Source organism: Vulpes lagopus, chromosome 14 (assembly GCF_018345385.1).
Source record: "Vulpes lagopus strain Blue_001 chromosome 14, ASM1834538v1, whole genome shotgun sequence".
NCBI classification, from domain to species: Eukaryota; Metazoa; Chordata; class Mammalia; order Carnivora; family Canidae; genus Vulpes; species Vulpes lagopus.
Genome location: NC_054837.1, coordinates 26965617 through 26992433, shown reverse-complemented (window position 1 = coordinate 26992433; position 26817 = coordinate 26965617). Strand labels below are relative to the sequence as shown.

At 40.5% G+C, this 26817-nt stretch overlaps 1 protein-coding gene across 2 annotated transcripts in view; it reads left to right on the top strand.

Moving 5' to 3' along the window:
• The window catches only part of TRAFD1 (TRAF-type zinc finger domain containing 1), a 52203-nt gene extending 35867 nt beyond the window's left edge, over positions 1 to 16336 (top strand). For both annotated transcript variants that reach the window (XM_041728934.1, XM_041728933.1), the window contains 8 exons: positions 1130 to 1535; positions 2591 to 2797; positions 10489 to 10565; positions 12121 to 12351; positions 13587 to 13707; positions 14560 to 14899; positions 15133 to 15205; positions 15403 to 16336. In XM_041728934.1, coding sequence (XP_041584868.1) covers positions 1130 to 1535; positions 2591 to 2797; positions 10489 to 10565; positions 12121 to 12351; positions 13587 to 13707; positions 14560 to 14899; positions 15133 to 15205; positions 15403 to 15462 — 1515 coding nt within the window. In that variant the 3' untranslated portion in view covers positions 15463 to 16336. The remainder of the gene's footprint in view (positions 1 to 1129; positions 1536 to 2590; positions 2798 to 10488; positions 10566 to 12120; positions 12352 to 13586; positions 13708 to 14559; positions 14900 to 15132; positions 15206 to 15402) is intronic.
• The last annotated feature ends 10481 nt before the right edge of the window (positions 16337 to 26817 follow it).

Sequence of the window (26817 nt, the reverse complement as noted above, 5' to 3'; positions counted from 1 at the left end):
AAGTTCTCAAGTTTGGAATGTGTATATCAGGGTAACATATGCCTTTATGTCTTTTTAATTTTTTGATGTTTTAATTACAATTTCAAAATCAGTTTTGTAAAAAAAGTTCTGTCCTTCATCTGCTGAGTTTGTACATTCTTTGGGTCATCTTCACTGGTAATTCATCGTTTATTTGATAATTTTAAAGCCAGTGCTATATACAAATGTGCAGATTAGAAAAATCTGTGTCTTTAGATTTAGAAAAATCTATAAAGCCAGTGCTATATACAAATGTGCAGATTAGAAAAACCTCTTAGCCGCCCAGGTGTCCCTACTTTGGAATTTATAGTCTCTGTTCTTGTGATGGTTGCCCTGTAAATTTCAACATGTTTATTTACTTTAACAAAGATTGAAATCAACCTTGTCACACTTAACCCAATTAATACAATACCCTTAGAATTAGGATCATCCCTTTATAACTTAAAAACTACTAATGTATTGTTAGTGTTCTCATTTTCTTTTTAATACCATGATACAGCCTCTTTTCTTCATTACTAGATGCTTAAAACAGATAGGAGTAGTAAAGGGAAATTGGGCTGGTAGAGCTTTGACAAACATACCTGAATTGCTGTGCTTCTGCTATTTGCTCTTGGGCTTTTCTGGCTGGTTTTGGGTTACTTTGTAATGTGTGCACAAAATGATGATAGGGTGGCTGAGTAAGTAGATTCCTTCTAAGAATTTCTCTCTGTTGGGCAGCTCGGGTGGCTCAGCAGTTTAGCGCCTGCCTTCAGCCCAGGGTGTGAACCTGGAGTTCCAGGATCGAGTCCCACGTCAGGCTCCTTGCATGGAGCCTGCTCCTCCCTCTGCCTGTGCCTCTGCCTGTCTCTCTCTCTCTCTCTCTCTCTGTCTCTCAAGAATAAATAAATAAAATCTTAAAAAAAAAAAAAAAAAAAAGAATTTCTCTCTGTAGACCCTGGTGACAGACACTAAGAGGGAAGCTATGACTCTTAAATGCATAGGAAGAAGTCATGGCAGACAAAGCTAGGGTTGGAAGAGAATATTAAATAAATATTTTTGACTTTCCTTTCTCTGCATTAAGACATAGCTTCTTTTAGATTGGCGTACTAACTGCCTCATTACTGTGTTGCAGGAGACTGAATGTCCTCTACGGCTTGCCCTTTGCCAGCACTGTGATTTGGAACTTTCTGTTCTCAAATTGAAGGACCATGAAGATTACTGTGGTGCCCGCACAGAGCTTTGTGGCAGTTGTGGGCGCAATGTCCTGGTGAAAGATCTGAAAACTCATCCTGAAGTTTGTGGGAGATTTGGGGAGGAAAAGAAAGATGAGGTTGCCGTGCCTCCTAATGCATATGATGAGTCCTGGGGTCAAGATGGAATCTGGATTGCATCCCAGCTCCTCAGGCAAATTGAGGCTCTGGACCCACCTATGAGGCTTCCCCGAAGACCCATGAGAGCCTTTGAATCAGACCTTTTCCATAGTAGGACTACCAACCAAAGGAACATGACAGCCCAGTTTCCAATTCAGAATAATCTATGTGAGTTGTGTTTGGATTAGAAAACGAATGGTATCAAAATCTCGGCAAATGATAACAGAGTTTTGGGGGCAAATAGATCTTAATTGTAGAAACCTGACTGTAGTTGGGTAACATTAGAAAGAATACCTAACTTTACTCTAGAATGGAAATAATAGAACCTTTTTGCTATTGGATTATAGCTAGCATGGATGGTGATGATGACAGTGACAGTCCTGTTAATAGCTAATATTTATTGAGTATACCCAGCATATGCTTCAGGCATTTGTAAAGGGCTTTATATATATTAAATGATTTAGTCTTCACAGGCATTCTTCTGAGGGTAGATAAGTGGTATAGCTGGGAATTGAATTCAGGCAGTCAGACTTCATGCTTCACACCATTCTGTTATAGTGTAGAAATCTATGAAAAATGTTTAGTAGCACAGTGCTTGTCTCATAGAGCTCAATCATTTTGGATATTAATAAAAACTAGAATAATAATGGAATCTTTTATCACAGCAGAATTAATATTTGGAGCCCTGTGAGAACAGGAAGACTAGGCCTATTTTATTCCTGCACAGATGCCTTTAAACCTTGGATATTTGCTAGGCATGGACTTGAGTAAGGTAGCAACATCTCTATTTTTTTTAAAGTTTATTTATTTTAGAATGTGAATGCGAGTGAATGGGACAGGCAGAGGGGGAGAGAGAGAAATCTCAAGCAGACTCCACACTGAGTGCAGAGCCTGAACGCAGGGCTCAGTCTCATGACCCTGAGATGAGGATCTGAGCCGAAATCAAGAGTCAGATGCTTGGGATGCCTGGGTGGCTCAGCGGTTGAGCATGTATCTGCCTTTGGCTCAGGGTGTGATCCCCGAAGTCTCGGGATCGAATCCCACATCGAGTTTCCTGTATGGAACCTGCTTTTCCCTCTGCCTGTGTCTCTGCTTCTCTCTCTGTGTGTCTCTCATGAATAAATAAATAAAATCTTAAAAAAAAAAAAAAGATGCTTAACTGCACCACCCAGGCATCCCACTACTATATCTTGAATACTGGTTATTATTTTTTTTTCTTCCAGTGGAAGAACAAGAAAGACAGGAAAAGAATAGAACCCGACAAGCCTCAAAAGAGGGTGGTGAAGACAGTGCAAACTTGGACTTCATGTTGGCCCTAAGTCTGCAAAATGAAGGGCAGGCCCGCAGTGTGGCAGAGCAGGACTTCTGGAGGGCTGTATGTGGTGCAGAGCAGTCCTTTGAAGGTTCCAATGCTCTGAATGACATGAAGGGTAGGTTTGTTTATTCTGCACTAGCCTCTGTCTCTACAGGTTTTTTAAATCTTATATCTATATAATTCATAGAAAATCAAGAATTTTTCATGAGATAAGATTTGCCTTTTTTTTTTTTTTTTTTTTTTTTTTGCTTTTTCCCAACTTTTTATTATTAAAAAACCTTAGAAGACTTTTAATCATAGAAAACTGGGGGGTGCTTGGAGGGGAGTGGGTTGGGGGGATGGGTGATGGACATAAGGAGGGCACAAGATGTGATGAAGAACACTGGGTATTATATAAGACTGTGAATCACTGAACTCTACCTCTGAAGCTAATAATACATTATATGTTAATTGAATTTAAATGAAAAAAGTAATCAAAAATACAAAAAAAACGCTGAGGGTAAAAAAAAAATAGTATAGTGAATGTCTATATACTCCTTATTTGGGATCCCTGGGTGGCGCAGCGGTTTGGCGCCTGCCTTTGGCCCAGGGCGCGATCCTGGAGACCCAGGATCGAATCCCACATCAGGCTCCCGGTGCATGGAGCCTGCTTCTCCCTCTGCCTATGTCTCTGCCTCTCTCTCTCTCTCTGTGACTATCATAATTAAATTAAAAAAATTATATACTCCTTATTTATATTTGCCAATTTTAGTATTTTCCACTTATATATTTTTATGTCTGTCCCTGAACCATTTGAGAATAAATTGCAGGCATAACATTTTATTCTTACTTTAGCATTTATCTTAAGAACAAGGGTATTCTCGGCGCCTGAGTGGCTCAGTAGTTGAGCATCTGCCTTTGGCTCAGGGTGTGATCCTGGGGTCCTGGGATCGAGTCCCACATCAGGCTCCCCACAGGAAGCCCGCTTCTCCCTCTGCCTGTATCTATGTCTCTATCTCTCGTGAATAAATTAATAAAATATTTTTTAAAAAAGAACAAGGCTATTCTATGTAAACACAATATGCATATTACTCTTAGGAAATTTAACAAAAGTTTCCTACTTAAACATAATATATCATTTGGAGCTTATTTTATTTACAAAATCCAAGATTACACATTGTATTTAGTTTTTTTAAGGTTAATTTAGGCCCCTCCACCTTTTTTTCTTGTAGTACACGTATACTTTTTGAAGAGTCTAGAATAGTTGTTTTGCAGAATACTTCTTTCTCAACTTGGATTTGTCTGATTGTTTTCCCTTGGTTAGACTCAAGTCATGCACTTTTGGCAGAATTCCCACATTGGTGATGCTGTGTTCTTCTCAGGATTTCAGTTTATCTTATTAAAATGAGATCTATCAAATACCTCCATTATATGAGTAGTTTTTCCCTTTATAATAACTAGATGCAGATGTTATTTTGAGGTTGTGAGGGAATGAGACATTTATGGAATCTTTTATTTAGCAGTTTTTTGTATTCACTACTGTTTCTTGCTTGAGTTAGGTATAACTGGTGATTGTACATTGGTGATTTTTCTGTTTTTATCCTTTGTTCTACAGGTTATTATTTTTTTAAGATTTATTTATTTTTATTTATGATAGACACAGAGAGGGGGGTGCGGGGGGGGGCAGGCTCCATGCCAGGAGCCTGACGTGACGTGGGACTCGATCCCGGGGCTCCAGGATCGCACCCTGGGCCAAAGGCAGGTGCCAAACCGCTGAGCCACCCAGGGATCCCCTACATTAGTTATTCTATAAAGAACTTTGCTCCCCTCCCTGCTCTCATTTAAAAGGAATTCTGGAGTGCCTGGCTGGCTTAGTCTCTGTGACTCTTGATCTTGGGGTCAAGAGTTTGAGCCTCACGTTGGGTATAGGAATTACTAAAAAAAAAAGCAATAGATAAAAACAATTGTGGCTTGGTGTTTTGGTTTTGGTTTTGCTTTTTTTTTTTTTTTTTTTTTAGTATTATTGGACTATTGGACTCATGGATTAAAACTAAGTTTTTAAGAGTAAACGTTGGATTGTGTTCAGTGAACCACCCTTTTTTGAGTCTTTTGTTTGGAGAACAGTATATTTGAGGGATGCATGTCATACATATATAAAGTGTTAGAGTTGTTAAGAGGTTTTGGGAACCTAAACTTAAGCAGTTGTCAGCTATAAGTTTTCTTCATACCACTATGTGAATAATAATTCCAAAAATAATAGGGTAGGGATGCCTGGGTGGCTTAGTGGTTGAGCACCTGCCTTTGGCTCAGAGAGTGATCCTGGGTAGTATAATTCTTCACATCGTGTTTTTTTATTTTTTATTTTTTAAAAGATTTTATTTATTTATTCATGAGAGACAGAGAGAGGCAGAGACATAGGGAGAAGCAGGCTCCCTGCAGGGAGCCCGATGTGGGACTGGATCCAGGACTCTGGGATTACAACTTTTCAACTACTGAGCCACCCAGGTGCCCGTTTGTTTATTTGTTTTAATTGAAGTGTAGTTGAGAAATTAGTTTCAAGTGTACAACATAATGATGCAACCATTCCATACATTATGAAATGCTTACCACAATAAATGTATTACACTGTTATTAACTATATTCCCTGAGCTGCACTTTCCATCCCCTTGAGTAGAGGATATTTAAAAACGATTTGCATCTATAATAAAAATGATTGTGTATGAATTAAACAGGTGAATCACATGGTATGTAAATTATATCCCAATAGATCTGTTAAAGAAAAAAGTAAAATTATTTTAAAGATTTAAGATTGTAAAAGTGTAAAAGGAAGCATAAGTCTCCTTCTCACCCACTGATAAGTCTCCTGGTTCTCCCCAGAGGTTACCACCTCCAGTAGCTAACAGGTAGCCTATATTCTTTGTACATCAAAAGATGTGAATATGTAATATGAGATTGTTTAAAAGCTGGTTTTATTAGACTTTCTGCATCTTGGGGAGTAGAACAGGGCTTGCCAATGTTTGTTTGGCTTTGGATTCTTAACCATTTCTAAGTTTGGCAACTCTTTATGGGATGTTGGTATTCAGGTTCTCCCCTTTATTACCTTAGATCTGTTTTTTTACCTAATAGTTGCTGCTTCTGTCTCTTAGGAAAATGCACTAGTCCAAAGAAAGCATTTTCCAAAATCTGAGCATCATCTTTTAATGTGAGTCCCCTTAACAACCTTTCAGGCTTGACTTTTATGATGCTAAAGAAAGTAAAATGCAGTAGCATAGTAGTGATAGATGAAGACTGGGTTCAGTCTTTATTTTATTCTTTCTTGATCATACCTTAGATTGTTTTATTGACTTTTGTTTGTTACATTCCATTTTTCTTCTCTGCTAGTTTGGAATTTATTTATTTTAATGGATTTATTCATGAGACACAGAAAGAGTCAGAGACCTAGGCAGAGGGAGAAGCAGGCTCCCTGCGGGGAGCCCAATGAGGGACTCAATTCCAGGATGCCAAAGGCAGATGCTCAACCTCTTAGCCACCCAGGTGTCCCTACTTTGGAATTTATAGTCTCTGTTCTTGTGATGGTTGCCCTGTAAATTTCAACATGTTTATTTACTTTAACAAAGATTGAAATCAACCTTGTCACACTTAACCCAATTAATACAATACCCTTAGAATTAGGATCATCCCTTTATAACTTAAAAACTACTGATGTATTGTTAGTGTTCTCATTTTCTTTTTAATACCATGATACAGACATTTTTTTCTTTTTTAAGGTTTTATTTATTTGAGAGAGAGAATGAGTGATGGGTAGGGACAGAAGGAGAGAGAGAGAGAGAGAAGCAGACTCCCTGCTTAGCAGGAAGCCTGAAGTGGGGCTCGATCCCAGGACCCTGAGATCATGACCTGGGCTGAAGGAAAATGCTTAACTGCCTAAGCCACCCAGGTTCCCCAGATACAGTCATTTCTTGTTTTATATACTCGTTGTATTTGTTTATTATATGTTAACCATTTTCTCTGCTCACCCTTTCTTCCTTATTTCTGAGAACTTCCTTCTAGGATAAATTTCTTCCTAAGATACATTCTTTGGAAATTCTGTTGAAAGTGTCTGGATTATAAATTCTCTATCTTCTCTGTCACACAGTTCTAGATTGCCAATTATATTTCCTGAGTTCTTTGAAGATACTCTATTTCTTGGCTTCTATTGTTGGCTATAGAGAAATCATCTGTTAATGTTATTTCTCTATAGGTACTTTGTCTTTTCTGACTGATTTTAAAATCTTTTTGTCTTTGAGGTTCTGCAGTTTCCTGATGATTTCTCTGGCTTTAAATTTCTTGGGATTTGCTGGCCTTCCTGATTAGTAAATTTAGTATTTTTCATCTACATGGAAATTTGTGATATATTATTTCTTTGGTTATTTTGCTTGTCTTCTATTCTTCGTAGTCTTTTTCTTTGTTTTTTAGAGATTTTATTTATTTGAGAGGGGAGAGAGCATGCAGGCAAATGCAAGAGGGAAAGGGTGGGGGAGCACAGGGAGAGGTAGAGAGAATCTCAAGCAGGCTCCCCTCTGAGCACTGAGCCTGACACAGGGCTTGATCTTATGACCCTGAGATCATGACCTGAACCCAAATCAAAAGTCTAATGCTTAACCGAGTAAGCCAGGCGCCCCTACATGTTTTAGATTTTACTCTATCTCCCATGTTTCTTAAATTTTTCGTTTGTCTTCTGTGGTACATTCTGGGTAATTTCATAAATGTCTTTTTTTTTTAAGATTTTATTTATGTATTTGACAGAGAGCACAAGCAGGGGGAGAAGCAGGCAGAGGGAGAGGGAGAAGCAGGCTTCCCACAGAGTAGTGAGCCCTATGTGGGCCTTGATCCCAGGACCCTAAGATCATGACCTCAGCTGAAGGCAGACACTTACCAACTGAGCAACCCAGGCATTCCTCAAATGTTTGCTTTCTAATCTGTTGTTCAATATGTCCATTGAGGTTTCCACTTCAGTGATTATATGGTTTTCATTTATTGTATTTGAGGTTTTTTTCTAAGTTTTTTTTTATTTATTCATGAGAGACACAGAGGCAGAGACATAGGCTTCCTGTGGGGAGCCTGATGTGTGACTTGATCCCAGGACCCCAGGATCATGCCCTGAGCTGAAGGTAGACGCTCAACCACTGAGCCACCCGGGCATCCTTATTCTATTTGAGTTTGGTTTGATATTTTTTTTTCTTCAATTTGCCTCATCATGTTTTAAATGATGGGCTCCATGCGCTCAGTGGAGAGTCTGCTTAAAGATTCTCTCCCTCTGCTCCTACTCGTGTGTGCATATGCACTTTCTCTCTCAAATAAATCTTAAAAAAAAAACAAAAAAAGCAAAACATTTTTGTATCTGGGGTAGTCATATTCCAGTTCCTTTTTAAACATCTCTTTAAACATTTTAAATATTTTTCTGTATGGTTCTAAAATGTATCTAAAGTCTCCTTTTTGCTCTATGTTGTTTCTGGTGACAGTCATGGTGGCTTACTGCCTCCTGCATGTGTATGGTTTTTTTGTTTGTTTGTTTGTTTGTTTTTTAATTAAAATTTTTTTTATTGGGGATCCCTGGGTGGCGCAGCGGTTTGGCACCTGCCTTTGGCCCAGGGCACGATCCTGGAGACCCGGGATCGAATCCCACGTCGGGCTCCCGGTATATGGAGCCTGCTTCTCCATCTGCCTGTGTCTCTGCCTCTGTCTCTCTCTCTCTCTCTGTGACTATCATAAATAAATAAAAATTAAAAAAAAAAAAAAAAGAACTGGTCTTTTAAAAAATAAATAAATAAAATAAAATTTTTTTTATTTTAGAGAGCATACAAGTGGGAGGGGCAGAGAAAGAGCGAGATACTTCCAAGCAGACTCTGTGTTGAGTGCAGAGCCTAGCACAGGGCTTGATCCCATGACCCATGAGGTCATGATGTGAGGCAAAATCATGAGTCAGACACGAAACGGACTGAGCCACCCAGGTGCCCCCCATGTGTGTGTGTGTGTGTGTGTGTGTTTTAAGAATATATATATATTTTTTATTCATGATAGACATAGAGAGGCAAAGACACAGGCAGAGGGGAGAAACAGGCTCCATGCAGGGAGCCCGACATGGGACTCAATCCCGGGTCTCCAGGATCACACCCTGGGCAAAGGCAGGTGCTAAACCACTGAGCCACCCAGGGATCCCCCTTATGTGTGTGTTTTAACATTAAACTTCCTTATGGGTGAGAGTATTTATATATGCTTCTGGCAGGTGCCTAGGGATACTATTGAGTGAATTGTTTTAATATTGTATTTATTCTTAAAAGATTTAAGACAGTGCAAGGAGGGAGGAGGGGGCAGAGAGAGAGAGAGAAAATCTTAAGCAGACTCTGCTGAGTGTTGAGCCTGACATGGGGCTCCATCTCATGACCCTGAGATCATGTATGACTCAGGTATCCCCTAGGATAATTTTAATTGAAGTTTTGATTGGCTTGGGCTTTTAAACATTATAAGTATAAAATTATGTTAAAGCAAATATCGATTCTAGACTCATCTGGGCAAAGGCCAAATGCTAGCAACTGTTGGTAAACATTTTTTCTCCTACCCAGATTGAAGACCTAGGCAGGCAAGTTTTCTTAACTCTTCTCATTGTTTACTTTCTAGTTGTTTTTTGTTTGTTTGAAGATTTCATTTATTCATGAGAGAGACACAGAAAGGGAGGCAGAGACTCAGCAGAGGGAGAAGCATGCTCCCCATGGGGAGCCTGATGCAGGACTCAATCCCAGGACCCCAAGATCATGAACTGAGTGAAAAGTAAATACTCAACCACTAAGCCACCCAGGCATCCCTGTTTACCTTCCAGTTATTCAGCAGTCTTATTAATGCTGTTGTGTTTGGGGAGTCCTGGGTTTAAAACTACTCTTATTTATTTACTCATAAAATTACTTTTATTGAGCATCTTTTTTTGTATTTTGTACTGGGAAAGATTTTTTTTTTTTAGGATTTCTGTGTACCAGTCCTAAGTGAGCCTCAACTTCTTGATCTATAAAATGAGGGTAATGTAGGATCTCCTTTTAAGTTTTCCTTGAGGATAAAGATAATACACAGAAGCTTTTAGATTAGTGCCTATGGTTTGTACACATTTACATTCTTCCTTAATTAGAGTAGTGGGTAAGCAACTACTTTACTCTTATTCAGGAAATTGTGGCAAGTAAATCTCCTTTTTCATGCTGGACCTCTTTTCCCCTAGGATTTGTCTTTTAGATGGTTCCTCTGGGAGGATTTACAGCCTCACAAATTGCTACATCTAAGAAATGTCATAGGAAGTCAAACTTTTTATTTTTATTTTTTTTTTAATTTTTTTAAAAAATTTATTTATGATAGTCACACACAGAGAGAGAGAGAGAGAGAGAGGCAGAGACATAGGCAGAGGGAGAAGCAGGCTCCATGCACTGGGAGCCCAACGTGGGATTCGATCCCTGGTCTCCAGGATCGTGCCCTGGGCCAAAGGCAGGTGCCAAACTGCTGCGCCACCCAGGGATCCCAAACTTTTTTTTTTTTTTAAAGATTTAATTTATTTGACAGAGAGACAGCACAAGTAGGGGGAGCAGGAGGCAGAGGGAGAGGGAGAAGCAGGCTCCTGCCAAGCAGAGAGCCTGACAGGGGCTTGATTCTAGGACCCTGGGATTTGACCCAAGCCCAACACAGACACTGACTGAGCCACCCAGGCACCTCAGAAGTCAAACTTATATATATATAACTTCACACAGGGGATAAAAAGTTGAATCAAGTTCATTTTTGTCTTTGAGTCTGACTGTGTGGCCTGATACCTAGGTGCAGCTGACCAGACCATGTTGCCTTGTGAATTTTGTGAGGAGCTCTACCCAGAGGAACTGCTGATTGACCATCAGGTGTGTTGTGAGTTATTTGAGGAATGTGTGCAGGCCATAGTTGGTGTTGTAGGCCACATGAGATCTTGAGCAAACTAATTTAATATACCTGTGGCAGGAGTAGCAACTGTGTTTCTTACCATGAAACACATGATTAGGAGGTTAGGAGACCTTAGCTTTGTTCTCTTTTGGAAAAATAATGTTCATTTTATTTTTTTTTTTAAGATTTTATTTATTTATTCGTGAGACACACACACACACACACACACACACACACACACAGAGAGGCACAGGCAGAGGGAGAAGCAGGCTCCATGCAGGGAGCCCGACATGGGACTCGATCGCAGGACCCCAGGATCACGCCCTGGGCCAAAAGCGTTGCTAAACCACTGAGCCACCCTGGCTGCCTAATAATGTTCATTTTAGCAGGCCTGGTTGCTCTCATACTGTGGTGGCTAGTATACATTTCTACTGGCCATCTTAATCTGGTGTCATTTCATGTCACAATTTTGATTTATTGGAGGTATACTGAAATCCTTGTAGTTCCCTGGAAAGGTTAAGAATCTTTTTTGCGCCTTCTTTTTTCTACCTGCAAGATGTGTGGCCATCCGGCTTCCTACTCCTGCTTCCTCAATACACCCAACAACACAGACCCTTTACTTGTAGACTTGGTTCTGACATGACTTTTAGGAAACCATCCTGAGGGATGTTCTGAAGTCAAGGTCAGAGGTCCCACCTGTGTCCTTCTTGAAAGTCTTATGCCCACTTTCTTTTAGCCTGTCACTCCATGGTGTGGTGTCCTGATTACCTGTTGATCTGCACCACTTGCTGAGTTCCTCGAGAAGGTTCTGTGTTTTCCTAGCTACGGAATCTCTCAATACCTGGTGTATGAAAGGTTGTCACATGCTTTTTGAATGATTGAAAAGTTCTTGAGCCATTTAGGAATGATTAGAGAATAACCTTTGTGTTTGAGGATTGCCTGGTGGAGGGAACAACTTTTTACCTCAACACTTTTGCTCTCTCTGATTTGGTTTGGCCTCGTCCGGCATTTCTGTAACTATTAAGTAATTCCTGTGCTCTAGGTGGAACATAGATTTCCCCCCATAAGTGGAATAATTACAGTATTTGAATATGTCTACTTTTTGTTTTGGGAAAGTAGAATAAGAAAACCCATTATAGTCATAACAGCCTCTTTATGACTGTGGGAAGAATCTTGACTCTTCTCAGTTTAAAAAGAATAATTACAGGGCTCCTGTCAGGCTTAGTTGGTAGAGCATGTGACTCTTGATCTCAGGGTTATAAGTTTCATCCCACATTGGGTGTAGGATTACTTTTTAAAAGAAAAAAAATAATCACATGAACATAGTAAAAAAAACTTTAAAACAGCACAAAAATGTTTAAAAGTAATGTTCCATCTTCATTTGCACTAACCCTTTTTAAATCTTTCCAATATTAAGCATTATTAACATTTTGTGACTTTGAGACTGTGTTTTAGGAATGTAGTATTTTCCTTAATGCCTGTTTTTTTCTTTTTAACTTTTTTTTTTTTTTTTTTTTTTTTTTTTTTTTGAGACAGACAAGCTGCAATCCTTCCTGTGCCTTACCTTCACTCAATATGGGCAGCACTTCCCCCAAAGGGGTGGAGGACCCTGATGTCATCTTCCAGAAGTTTTTGCAACAGGCTGCGAATAATCAGTTAGACTCTTTGATGGGCCTGAGCAGTTCACCCCCTGTGAAGGATAGTATCATCATTCCATGTGAATTCTGTGGAGTACAGCTGGAGGAGGAGGTGCTGTTCCATCACCAGGTAAGAATCCCTAGAGGACCTGTCCATTTCACTCCATGCAGATCCTTCAAATGAACCTAAAATTTTCAGAAGTGAGAATATTTCTTTAGCTTTTAAGTTGCATGCATACCTGACCTGGCTTTTGCCCTATTCTGTGAACTATCTGAGGTGTACACTACCTTAGGCTTTCAGACTTTATCTCTGTCAACTAAAACCATAATGTCATTAAGTGAGGAACCGAGTAGCCAGGACTCCATTTAAGCAGACATCCAGGACCTGGCAAAAGGATTTACTTTTATTTATTTATTTATTTATTTTTAGAGGGTGGAAGAGCACATGGGGGAGGTAGGAGAGGAGGGGCAGAGAGAATCTTTATCAGGCTTCACCCTCAGTGGAGCCGGATGCAGGGCTGGATCTTATGACCCTGAGATCATGACCTGAGCTAAAATAAGAGTCGAGTGCTTAACCAACTGAGCCACCCAGATGCCCTGTGCCAAAAGGATTTTGATGAGTTTCCCTGAGGTCACTAATAAACATTTTATTTTTGACCAAGCAAATTCCTGTTGTGGTGGCATTCCAGGAGACCTGGAGGTCTGGTTCTGGCTTTACCTTTATGTTTGACCTTAGGTCTTGTCCTCTCACTGGAGAGATCTATCAGTGAAGAAGTTAGACTGGACAGTCTAAAGCTCTTTTTCACCTTTGTAGTGTAGGATTCCAATCTGTTGCTAAAAAATACATTTTCTGCCGACATTTTCTTGTTTGTTATGAGGAGCTGATACTGGAGGTATGTTCGGGGTTATTTCAATAGTTGACCCTATATAGCTCTTGATAGAACATCACACACTTCATTTCTGTAAGAAGGATTTCTCCTTTTGGATCAAGCAGTAGACCCAGTAACTGCTTGTTGTCTCTGAGGGGAGACTATGAAATAAGTAACCATGCAAATATTCTATGATCAAAGTAGTGACATGCTTTTCCGGGTTCTTAAGGCCAGCCTTCCCTTCATCCTGGCAGAGTCAGAGTGCTTCTTTCAGTGCCTTAGGTGCTAATGGGAATGATTGTGCCATTCCATATGTGTTTCTTCTTAGTCGCAGGCCCTTCCTCACAGTGGTTGTCAAAGTCATGTCTGTCTCCTCCCTTCCCCACTAAGATGTGTTTACCCAGCCTGTTCTTCCTTCCTTTCCTCGTGCTGCTCCCTCTCAGTTATCATAGGAATGATTCAATCTTGAGGAACTAATTCTGGTTTTTCTTGTTAGGACCAGTGTGACCAACGCCCAGCCACAGCAAACAACCATGTGACAGAGGGGATTCCTAGACAGGATTTCCAGCCTCCAGAGACCTCACCAGACCTGCCCAAGAGGCGTGTCAGACACCAGGGTATTAGCCAGGGCTGAGCCAAGGCCACAGGTCTGCTGCTGGCTCAGGCCTGCTTACCACTTCTCAACTGCTACTTTAACATGGGGGTTACCTGAATTCTGAATTACTAGGCACAGTAGGATCACATTGGGGACTCTTTTGAAGGCTAATTGTGGTCCCGTGTTATACTGAGCTTTTTTTTCTTAAAGCTTTTATTTATTCATGAGAGAGACAGACAGAGGCAGAGACACAGAGGGAGAAGAAGGCTCAATGCAGGGAGCCTGATGTGGGACTCGATCCTGGGACTCCAGGATCACGCCCTGGCCTAAAGGCAGGCGCTAAACCGCTGAGCCACCCAGGCATCCCTAGACTGAGCTTCCTTAAGTGTATTTATAGGGTAATGGCTTTGGGGACAGCCACAAGATATGCTTCTCAGTGCTTATTCAGATGCAGGTCTCCTATCTGTGCAGTTAGTGGATAACTTGGAGATAATTTTCACACTTCACTATGTCTGCCCTGGGTTCCTGCTTCTAGTTGAACTAGGTTTAGGGTACTCAAATTTATTAGTAACATTATTTACAAACCTCATGAGGTGGCAAGTAAGCTGTTTTTGAAACCAAACCACTACAAAGCCAATTGGAAATCATTTTTCGAGATTTGCTGGCACACCATTGTTGAATACTCAGGAGACTATTTGAGGACTCAGGTAGTAAGTGTGAACAGAGTGTTCCTAATCTTGTCCTGGAGATGTGTGTTTCAACAGTAAGGCAATTGTCTTCTACCCAGAATCCTATTATTCCTGCCCCAGATCCAGCACCAATAGCAAGAGCAGGCTTTTCCCAAAAGCTGGTGCTTTCTTTTTTCTCTTCTCAGGAGACCTATCTTCTGGTTACATGGATGATATCAAGCAGGAAACAGCTAAAGGGCCCACCTACCCTCTTCCCCCCAGCAGACCCATTAATAATATGACAGCTACTTGTAACCGACTGTCAACATCCACATCAGGCCCCAGACCTGGGTGCCAGCCTAGCCCTCCTCGCATACTGAAGCTCAACAACTTAGACAGCCAGGATAGCCGAGGACGCAGTCGAAACAGCCATAATGCGGCCATGGTCACCGGACATGTTCCAGTGATTCATCCGGGGCGAAATCTCTACCCAGAAAACCTTGTACCCTCCTTCCCCCGTGCGCCCTCAGGGAGATACGGAGTAAGGTAAGAATCAGTAACCCAGGAGTGGTACTTGGGAGTAGCTCCGGAGAACAGAATATGGACTTTGCTTGTATTGTGACCTGATTCCAATATGTCACAATTTTTGCTTTCTGTGGGTTTTTCATTGTTCGTTTTGTCTGCTGGTGGAAAGTTGCTTTTGTCTGGTTCTGGCTGTTTCTGACTTTTACTCAGAGACATCTTAGGAACTAGTTTCCAATCCTCCTCTTTTATTTCAGTGGTAGGAATGAAGGTGGCAGGAACTCGCGGGTCACCTCCACCACCGCCAACTACCGCAACAGAACTGCAAAGGTAATTGGGGATCCAGCCAGTAATGCTCAATGAGGACTCAGAAATGAGTGGGGCTGGCATGGTTCTTGGAGTCAGAAGAGGTGGGCATTGAGCAGTGGATGAGGTTTCCATAGAAGTTTGACATTTCTAGGGTTCTAAAGAAGGAGGTTTGCTTTACACTTCCTCCTTTCTACTTCATTTGTTCTCTTGTTTAACAGGCAAAACCCCCCAAGCAACAGGGAGCTGGAGATGCAGAGGAGGAAGAAGAGGAGGAGTAATGGTGTTGCAGAGAACCTGCACAGTGGTTTCATCTTCTCTGCAGAGCAGCACTTGCGTGGTTCAGGCCCCACCTCTTGGGCTCTATGGGCAGGGGAGGTTTTACAGATTTTAACTTTTTCTAGGTTATGGCCATTTTGTGTCTTTTGAGATTGTGGGAGTTTGAGGGTTCGGGGGGAGGGTTAGCAGGGAGGCTGTTGAGAAATGTTTCATCTTTAGCTGCTGCCTTTTGGCTGCACAGAAATAATAAGTTATGACCCCTCAGCCCACCAGGGTTCCATCTTTTGACATACTATTACCACTGCTTCTTGGTGCTGTGAAGTCCTGGTGGAAAGAGGAGAGAGAATTCTGGAAACCTGGTACTCACCAGTGTAGTGATTCTCTTCCCTGCTGGGGCCTCAATTTGGGAACTTTAAGGTAACCTCTCCTGTGTACTGCCCCTCCCCAGTCTAGAATTTGGGCCTCTAATATGTATGGAGGCACTCTGGTACAGTGTTCAGGCCAGTTGCAATATATGTTAGGAAAAGGCTTTGGAAATGAGTTGAGCTAGAGGTGAGTGCACTAGTGGCTTTGTTTTAATCTGCTTCTTTGGCATTTGGCATAACTGCCTCCTGTTTCTGGTGGGGAGCACAGCTCCTTTGTCTTTACTGTCTTCTGATGGAGAAGGCTGGGGGCTCCCTGTTACCACGAGGGCCACACTGGGCTCTGCCCAGATCAGGACTGAGGCCTAAGCTCCATGGCTTGCTCTGAAAGCCAAGTATCAGAGCCCCCATCCCCTCTTTTTATTTTACTACTACTACTACCATTATTATTATTATTATTATTATTATTATTATTATTAACATACTTGTAATAGAAATAAAGTTTGTACTTGGAGTTCAGCTGAGTCTTGTGGTTCCTTCTCCTTTGCGCTCTCTGGAGACCTCAGGGAAGGCAGAAAGAACAGGCTGGAGTCAGCCCTGAAAGACGGGATGGGGAACAGGACTAAGCTTTCTCTGTGGTTCCTGGAATAGTTCCAGCATGAGCTTCTTCTCAGAGCCAGACATTCAAGATATAGTTTTCTAGGGACCCATGGGTGGCACAGCAGTTTGGCGCCGCCATCAGCCCAGGGTGTGATCCTGCAGACCCGGGATCTAGTCCCACGTCGGGCTCCCTGCATGGAGCCTGCTTCTCCCTCTGCCTGTGTCTCTGCCCCTCCCTGTGTGTCTCTCATGAATAAATGAATAAAATCTTTTTAAATATAGTCTTCTATTGGATTTTGAGGAAATGGATGGTTTGTTGCAGCTCTGGTGATGATCTGCGATGGAGATGGGACTACTTCCAATTGAATAGAGAGAAAGGCAGACTTCTTTCTTTCTTTTTAAAGATTTTATTTATTCAAAAGGGAGTGAACAAGAGCACAAGGGAAGGAGGTGAGGGAAAAGCAGACTCCCCACTGAGCAGGGAGCCTGATGCAGGACTCCATCCTAAGACCCTGGGATTATGACCTGAGCCAAAGGCAGACATTTAATCAACTGAGCCACTGAGATTTCATGAAAGCCTTGGTCCTGAGAGTGGTTGAGCTTTAGCAGAATTATCCATTACCCCTCAGCACTTCACAGTTTCCACAGGACTTTAGTTCATGTTGGTCATGTTGAGCTCATTTGTTTTTCTCCTGACAACCTAGTGGGGTGGGAAGAGACGTAAGAATTGCCTTTTTCATCAGTGGAAGGGAGTGATCTGCATAAGGTTATGCAGACTAATTCATGGCAGAGCAAGGTCTCAAATCCAGGTCTGAGTTATACTGAGAAAAAGAAGTGAGACCAGAAAAAAGAATATGGAATATAAAACTATAGGGTTTTTTGAGTATGCTTTATGTCAGTTATACCTTAATAATAGCTCAGAAAGAACTTCTTGTCTTTGATGAAAGAAACCAGAAGGACTGAGAGACTTGTGCCACTTGTGGCATGATTGAAAATCCCCCTGGAACTTGAAGAAGGTGTGAGGAAGAATCCTGTGGCAGAGAGTGATTTGGGGCTTGTCACCTATAACTTTAGCTTTTGGGGACGGAGATGGATGAACTTGTTTTCCTTTGTTTTGGTTGGATTAGACATTCAGTAAAATAGTAATTTTTTTGGTTTTTCTTTAGTATTTTCTAGTTTCTAAATGTTTTTATTTACAATGGATATACTTTTTGAAATATTTTTTTAAAGATTTCATTTTAGAGAGAGCACACGGGGTGGTGGGGGGGAGAGGGAGAGAGTGTCTCAAGCAGACTCCCTGCTGAGCCTGGGGCTCAATCTCACAATCCTGAGATAGTAACTTGAGCATAAACCAAGAGTCAGATGCTCAACTGACAGCTACTCAGGCATCCCTGAAATATTTTTTAAAGTATTGTATGCACCTAAAATAAGTATAGCTAAAAAGACTCAAGAAGTAATTTCTTGTCTTCTTTCCTCCCCTTGAAATTCTCTCCTAAAAACTGCTTCTTTTTTTTTTTAAAGCTATTCTTCTGGTATTCACCATCACATTTCCAAATCATGGCATTTGACAGCATTGCTCTTATTAACCGTTATTGTATTTGCTTTAGCATTGTATCTGTAATTTTTTTCCTAAAGTCAACTTGGAGTTTTGGATGTGGTGCCCTTTAATCACAACTGCTTTAAGTGTTTATTTCCTAAGAATGAGGACATTCTTTTAATTTAACCACAGTGCAATAATTAGGAAATTAACATTGATACAGTACTATTATCTTTTACAAACCTTTTTCACATTTTACCAATACCAAATTTGTCCCAGTAATGACAAAAAAAAATTTTTTTATTTGTTCTAATACTCAAGTATAGTTATTTTGCTGATAAGGTATGGTCAGCTGGTTCCTGTGTCTTTTTTTGGCGTGGCCAACTACTGCTTGAGCACGTCCTTTCTGGCACAAGATACTCCAGGTTCATTTTGTATTTTCCTTGCCTCAGGGCCAGAATTCTCTTGCCCAGAAACCTTGGATTCTTTTGAGGAGAAAAGAGTAGTTAGAAACCATCATCTGGGTGCTTGGCATGTACATGAGGTTACTGTGTGGAGGCAGGAGTTAATTGTCCTCTCAGGAGACAGCTAGGAAATATGTGTGTTCATATATGTATTATGTATGAGTGTTAGAGATATGCATATACTTAATTTTAGGTCTGTGTATACCAGCATGAGTTCATAACCATACATCCAATTTCAGTTTATCATCACAGGATTTGATTCTATCCTTTGCCTTCTCCAGCAATAAGAAATCTGGCTGGAGTTATTCTCAGTATATTTACTTATTTGCTCAGTCCTCAAATACAGAGAAAGTGGTTTCAGAATTGCTAAACCTTACCACTATAGGAAACATAACCTACTAATAAACTAAATATCTGTTTATAACTCTTTTTACTTTATTAAGAGTATAGTCAAAATGTGTTAAAAATTATAAGTTCTGAGGCAGCCCCGGTGGCTTGGCGGCTTGGCGCCGCCTTCAGCCTGGGGTGTGGTCCTGGAGACCCCAGATCGAGTCCCGTGTCGGGGTCCCTGCATGGAGCCTGCTTCTTCCTCTGCCTGTGTCTCTGCCTCTGTGTCTCTTGTGAATAAATAAAATCTTTTAAAGAAATTTTTTTAAGTTATTTTTTTTTTTAATTTTTTATTTATTTATGATAGTCACAGAGAGAGAGAGAGAGGCAGAGACACAGGCGGAGGGAGAAGCAGGCTCCATGCACCGGGAGCCCGACGTGGGACTCGATCCCGGGTCTCCAGGATCGCGCCCTGGGCCAAAGGCAGGCGCCAAACCGCTGCGCCACCCAGGGATCCCCTTAAGTTATTTTTTTGAACCCCATCCTTTAGTGTGTTAGGTTATTCACTGGAAATACACAAGTTATTCACTGGAAATACACTTAATCTTGGATTTTGTATTTTTAAGATTTTATTTATCTATTCATGAGAGACACAGAGCGAGAAAGAGAGAGAGAGGCGGAAACATAGGTAGAGAGAAAAGCAGGCTCCACCCAGGGAGCCTGATGTGGGACTCCATCCGGGGACTCCAGGATCACGCCTCAAGCCAAAGGCAGATGCTTAACCGCTGAGCCACCCAGGTGTTCCTATCTTGGATTTTTGTTTTTATTCCATCTTAGGGATTTCTCCCCCCACCCTCAGACTTGTTTATTGTATTTTACAGTATGTGAAGTATTAGTATGGTTCCAAGTTAAAACTACAAAAGGTTTACTCAGAAGCATCCCTAGCCCTCATACCTTCCACTCTCATTCAACATCTCCAACCTTTCACCTTGTTTCCACGCACTGTCTGTGGGCAACCAATCACATTAATTTCTATTTTATTCATTTTTCTCCACCTAGATTTTCTTGGGTCTTTTTGCCAAAATAACCAAATGTGTGTATTTCTTTTTTCCTCTTTTACACCAAAGGTAGCATATTATAAATATTCTTGAACTTTTACTTCTTTCACTTCACAGCATATTCTCAAGACCACTCCCATTTTATATATGTATATGATATACCTCATTTTAAGAATCTCTTCATTGTGTGAATGTCCTATGGTTTATTTGCCCACTTTCCTATGTGTTGTTTAGGTTGTTTCCAGTATCTTATGATTAAAAATAATGTTGCAGTGACTACATTCTTATTTTAATTTTATTTTTTTTGGAGAGAGTGCAGGGAGGGACAGAGAGAGATCAAGTGAGAATCCTAGCAAGCTCTAAACCCAGCACAGATTCCCGTGTGAGGCTTGATCTCATGACCCTGAGATCATGACCTGAGCTGAATGAAACCGAGAGCTGAATGTTTAACTGACTGAGCCATCTGGGCACCCCTTCAAAGAATAAATTTGTTTCCTTATTTGTGAGAGGCAGAATTTTAAGTTGGCCATGAAGACTCCTGACTCTTGGTGTACGTAGCATACATGTAATGTACATGTACATGGTGCACCTGAGGGTAGGCAGGGCTGTGAATAGGATTGTTTTATGACAAAGGTGTGAAGAAATTTTGCAGGTGTAAAGTCTCAAATCAATTGGCTATGAGTTAAGGAAGATTATCCTGAGTGTGCCTGACCTAATCAGATGAGCCTTTAAAGGGACTGGGAGAAATAGACCAATTTCTTGAAAACCACAAACTACCAAAACTCAATCGTAAGTATGACACCCTTTATCAGTTTTTAACAGATACAGCTATTCAGATCTTCTTTTTCCTGAGTGAACTTTTAGTTTTGTCTTTCAAAGAATTTGTCCATTTCAGTAAGTTAAATTGGCACAAAGGTGTTCATAATATTACTTTATCTAAAAAGTATCTATAAAATCTGTACTGATAACACCTATCATTTCTGATATTGGTCATTTTTTTTTTATTTTTTCCTGATTGGCTAGAGCAGTGATCCCCAAAGTTTTTCTTTCTTAAAGGCCAAATAGTAAATATTTAAGGCTTTGCAGACCATTACGGTCTGTACTACTCAACAGTGCTGTTAGAGAGTGAACGTAGCCATGAATATTACCTATGAGTGAGACTTCCAGTGAGACTTTATATACAAAAACAGGCAGCTAGATTATGAGCCATGCTATGGTTATTTATTTTAAAGATTTTATTTATTCATGAGAGACACACAGAGAGAGGCAGACACATAGGCAGAGGGAGAAGCAGGCTCCTCACAGGGAGCCCGATGTGGGACTCAAGTCCCAGGACTTGTGACCATGCTCCAGCCGAAGGCAGACGCTCAATGACTAAGCCACCCAGGCATCTTGGCAACCATGGTTTAGAGAGTTAATTGATTTCAAAAAATCAACTTTGGTCCCAGTGATTTCCTTTACTGTTTTCCTGGTTTGATTTCATTGGTTTACATTCTGATCTTATGTTTTCTTCCATTCTAGTCTTTGTTTTCTTCTGCTTGCTTTGAGCTTTTTTCTTGTTCTAGCTTTAGGTCCAAGCTGAGATCGCTCATTTGAGACCTTTCTTCTTTTCTAATGTGTTTAGTGCTATAAATTTCCCTGAGAACTTATTTGCCTGCATCTCACAAATTTTGGTGTTTTTATTTTCATTCAGTTCAAAATAATCTGATTTCTTTGTCTTATGGGCTATTAATATATAATCAGTTTCTAATATTTGGATATTTTCTAGATTTTTTTCCAGTGGGAAACAGGTTTATTTTCTGTTTTTTTTTTTTACATTTGTTTTTATTTAAGACCGATTTGCCAACATGTAACACTCAGTGTTCATCCCATCAAGTGCCCTCTTCAGTGCCCGTCACCCAGTTACCCCATCCTCCCGCCCACCTTCCTTCCTACAACCCTTTGTTTGTTTCCCAGAGTTAGGAGTCTCTCATGGTTTGTCTCCCTCACTAATTTTTCCCACTCAGTTACCCTCCTTTCCTTTATAATCCCTTTCACTATTTCTTATATTCCCCGTATGAGTGAAACTATATGATGATTGTCCTCTGACTGACTTATTTCACTCAGGATAATACCCTCCAGGTCCATCCACATCAAATGGTGGGTATTTGTCCTTTCTGATGGCTGAATAATATTCCATAGTGTGTGTGTGTGTGTATATATATATATATATATATATATATATATATATATATACCACATCTTTATCCATTCATCTGTCGAAGGACATAATCCTTCCCCAGTTTGGCTATTGTGGACATTGCTGCTATGAACATTGGGGTGCAGGTATCCTGGTGTTTCACTGCATCTGTATCTTTGGGGTAAGTACCCAGTAGTGCAATTGCTGGGTCGGAGGGTAGCTCTATTTTTACCTCTTTGAGGAACCTCCACAGTTTTCCAGAGTGGCTGCACCAGTTCACTTTCCCACCAACAGTGCAAGAGGGTTCCCCTTTCTCCACATCCTTTCCAACATTTGTTGTTTCCTGTCTTGTTAATTTTCACCCTTCTCACTGGTGTGAAGCGGTATCTCATTGTGGTTTTGATTTGTATTTCCCTGATGGCAAGTGATGCAGAACATTTTCCCATATGCTTGTTGGCCATGTGTATGTCTTCTTGGGTGAAATTTCTGTTCATGTCTTTTGCCCATTTCATGATTGGATTTTTTGTTTCTTGGGTGTTGAGTTTGATAAGTTCTTTATAGATCTTGGATACTAGCCCTTTATCTGACATGTCATTTGCAAATATCTTCTCCCAGTCTGAGGGGTGTCTTTTAGTTTTGTTGACTGTTTCTTTTGCTGTGCAGAAGCTTTTTATCCTTATTAAGCCCCAATAGTTCATTTTTGCTTTTATTTCCTTTGCCTTCATAGATTATCTTGCAAGAAGTTACTGTGGCCAAGTTCAAAAAGTGTGTTGCCTGTGTTCTCCTCTAGGATTTTGATGGATTCTTGCCTCACATTTAGATCTTTCATCCATTTTGAGTTTATCTTTGTGTATGGTGTAAGAGAATGGTCCAATTTCATTCTTCTACACGTGACTGTCCAATTTTCCCAGAACCACTTATTAAAGAGACTGTCCTTTTTCCAGTGTATATTCTTCCCTGCTTTGTTGAATATTAGTTGACCATAGAGTTGAGGGGCCATTTCTGGGTTCTCTATTCTGTTCCATTGATCTGTGTCTGTTTTTGTGCCTGTACCACACTGTCTTGATGATCACAACTTTGTAATACAGCTTGAAATCTGGCATTGTGATGCCCTAGCATTGGTTTTCTTTTTCAATATTCCTCTGGCTATTCAGGGTCTTTTCTGATTCCATACATTTTTTTTTTAAGATTTTATTTATTCATTCATGAGAGACACAAAGAAAGAGGCAGAGACATGGACAGAGGGAGAAGCAGGCTCCATGCAGGGAGCCTGGGCCTCCAGGACTCCAGGATCACGCCCTGGGCTGAAGGCAGGCGCCAAACTGATGAGCCACCCAGGGACCCCCATGATTCCATACAAATCTTAAGATTATTTGTTTCAACTCTCTGAAGAAAGTCCATGGTATTTTGATAGGGATTGCTTTGAACATGTAAATTGCCCTGGTAGCATAGACATTTTCATAATATTCTTCCAATGCATGAGCATGGAATGTTTTTTCTTTTTTTAAGATTTTATTTATTCGTGTGAGACAGAGAGAGAAAGAGGCAGAGATACAGGCAGAAGGAGAAGCAGGCTCCATGCAGGGAGCCTGTTGTGGGACTCAATCCTGGACCCCAGGATCACGCCGAGTCAAAGGCAGACTCTCAACCACCAAGCCACCCAGGCATCCCATGGAATGTTTTTCCATCTCTTTGTGGCTTCTTCAATTTCTTTCAGAAGTGTTCTGTAGTTTTTTGGGTATAGATCCTTTAACTCTTAGGTTTATCCCTAGGTATCTTATTCTTTTGGATGCAATTGTAAACGGGATTGATTCCTAAATTTCTCATTCTTCAGTCTCATTGTTAGTGTATAGAAATGCAACTGGGCAACCCTGGTGGCTCAGCGGTTTAGTGCCGCCTTCAGCCCAGGGCCTGATCCTGGAGACCCGGGATTGAGTCCCATGTCAGGCTCACTGCATAGAGCCTGCTTCTCCCTCTGCCTGTGTGTGTGTGTGTCTCTCTCTCAGGAATAAATAAAATACTTAAAAAAAAATGCAACTGATTTCTGTGCATTGACTTTGTATCCTGCCATATTGCTGAATTGCTGTATGAGTTCTAGCAATCTTGGGGTGGAGTCTTTTGGGTTTTCTTTTTTGTTGTTGTTGTTTTTTCTTGTTGTTTTTCTTTTGGATTTTCTATATACAGTATCATGTCATCTGTGAAGAGGAAGAGTTTGACTTCTCCTTTGCCAATTTAAATGCCTTTTATTTCTTTTTGTTGTCTGATTGCTGAGGCTAGGATTTCTAGTACTATGTTGAATAACAGTGGTGAGAGTGGACATTCCTGTCGTATTCCTGATCTTAGGGGAAAGGCTCTCAGTTTTCACCCATTGAGAATGATATTCACTGTGGGCATTTCATAAATGGCTTTTAAGATATTGAGGAATGTTCCCTCTATCCCTACACTTTGAAGAGTTTTAATCAGAAATGGATGCTGATTAAAACTTTCTCTGCATCTATTGAGAGGATCATATGTTTCTTGTTATTTTCTCTTGCTGATGTGATCATGATTGTTTTACAAATGTTGAACCACCCTTGCTTCCTGGGGATAAATCCCACTTGGTCATGATGAATAATCCTCTTAATGTACTGTTGGATCCTATTGGCTAGTATTTGGTGAGAATTTTTGCATTCATGTTCATCAGGAATATTGGTCTATAATTCTCCTTTTTGGTGGGGTCTTTGGTTTTGGAATCAAGGTAATGCTGGCCTCATAAAACGAGTTTGGAAGTATTCTGTCCTTTTCTATCTTTTGGAAAGGCTTTAGTAGAATAAGTATTAATTCTTTTTTAAACGTTTGCTAGAATTCCCCTGGGAAGCCATCTGGCCCTGGACTTTCATGTCTTGGGAGGTTTTTGATGACTGCTTCAATTTCCTCCCTGGTTATTGGCCTGTTCAGGTTTTCTATTTATTCCTGTTCCAGTTTTGGTAATTTGTGGTTTCCCAGAAATGCATCCATTTCTTCTAGATTGCCTAATTTATTGGCATATAGCTGCTCATAATACGTTTTTAAAATCGTTTGTATTTCCTTGGTATTGGTTGTGATCTCTCCTCCTTCATTCGTGATTTTATTATTAACCTGAGTCTTTTTTCTTTTTAATAAGGCTGGCTAGGGGTTTATATATCCTATTAATTAATTCTTTTGAAGAACAAACTCCTGGTTTTGTTGATCTGTTCTACAGTTCTTCTGGTCTCTATTTCATTGAGTTCTGCTTGAGTCCTTATTATCTTTATTCTCCTGCTTGTTGTAGGCTTTACTTGCTATTCTTCAATTCCTTTACGTAGATGCAAGATTAGCTTATGTATTTGAGTTTTTTTTCCAATTTTTTGAGGGAGGCTTGTATTGTGATGTATTTACCTCTCAGGACCCTTTTTGCTGTATCCCACAGATTTTGAATGGTTGTGTCTTCGTTTTCATTAGTTTCCATGAATCTTTTTAATTCTTCTCTAATTTCCTGGTTGACCCATTCATCTTTTAGTAGGATGCTCTTTAACCTCCACGTGTTTGAGTTTCTTCCAAATTTCTTCTTGTGATTGAGTTCTAGTTTCAAAGCATTGTGGGCTGAAAATATGCAGAGGGCATTCCCAATTTTGGTATCAGTTAAGACCTGATTTGTGACCCAGTATGTGGTCTATTCTGGAGAAAGTTCCACGTTCACTTGAGAAGAATGTGTATTCAGTTGCATTCGGATGGAAAGTTCTGTATATATATCTGTGTAATCTATTTGGTCCAGTGTATCATTTAAGGCCCTGTTTCTTTGGTGATGTTCTGCTTAGAATATCTGTCATTTGCTGAAAGTGCCATATCAAAGTCTCCTACTATTAGTGTATTATTATCCAAGTATCTCTTTACTTTGGTTTTTAATTGATATACTTGGTGGCTCCCACATTGGATAGACCTTTAAGTATGATATAGTGTCCATCTTCATCTCTTAACTACAGTGTCTTTGGTATAAACTCTAATTTATCTGATATGAGGATTGCTACCCCAGCTTTCTTTTGAGAACCATTTGGATGGTAAATGGTTCTCCACCCCTTCATTTTCAGGCTAGAGGTGTCCTTAGGTCTAAAATGAGTCTCTTGTAGTCCGCATATAGATGGGTCTTGCTTGCTTTTTTATCCAGTCCAAAACCCTGTGTCTTTTGATGGGATCATTTAGCCCATTCACATTCAGAGTAACCATTGAAAGATATGAGTTTAGTGTCATCATATTACCTATTCAGTCCCTGTTTTTGTGGATTGTTTCTTTGGGCTCCTTCTTTCTTTTACAGGATCCCCCTTTATATATCTTGCAGAGCCAGTTTGGTGGTCACATATTCTTTGTTTCTGCCTATCCTGGAAGCTCTTTATCTCTCCCTCTATTCTGAATGAGAGCCTTGCTGGATAAAGTATTCTTGGCTGCATGTCCTTCTCATTTAGTACTATATATATATATAATTTATCCTGCCAGCCCAGCCCTTTCTGGCCTGCCAGGTCTTTGTGGAGAGGTCTGATGTTAATCTGGTAATTCTCCCCATATAAGTTAAGAATCTCTTAAATGTCTCATGCTGGTTTAAGAATTTTCTCTTTATCGGGATCCCTGGGTGGCACAGCGGTTTAGCGCCTACTTTTGGCCCAGGGTGCAACCCTGGAGACCCGAGATCGAATCCCATGTCGGGCTCCCAGTGCATGGAGCCTGCTTCTCCCTCTGCCTGTGTCTTTGCCTCTCTCTCTCTCTCTCTGTGATGACTATCATAAATATTTGAAAAAAAAAGAATTTTCTCTTTATCTTTGAAATTTGCAAGTTTCACTA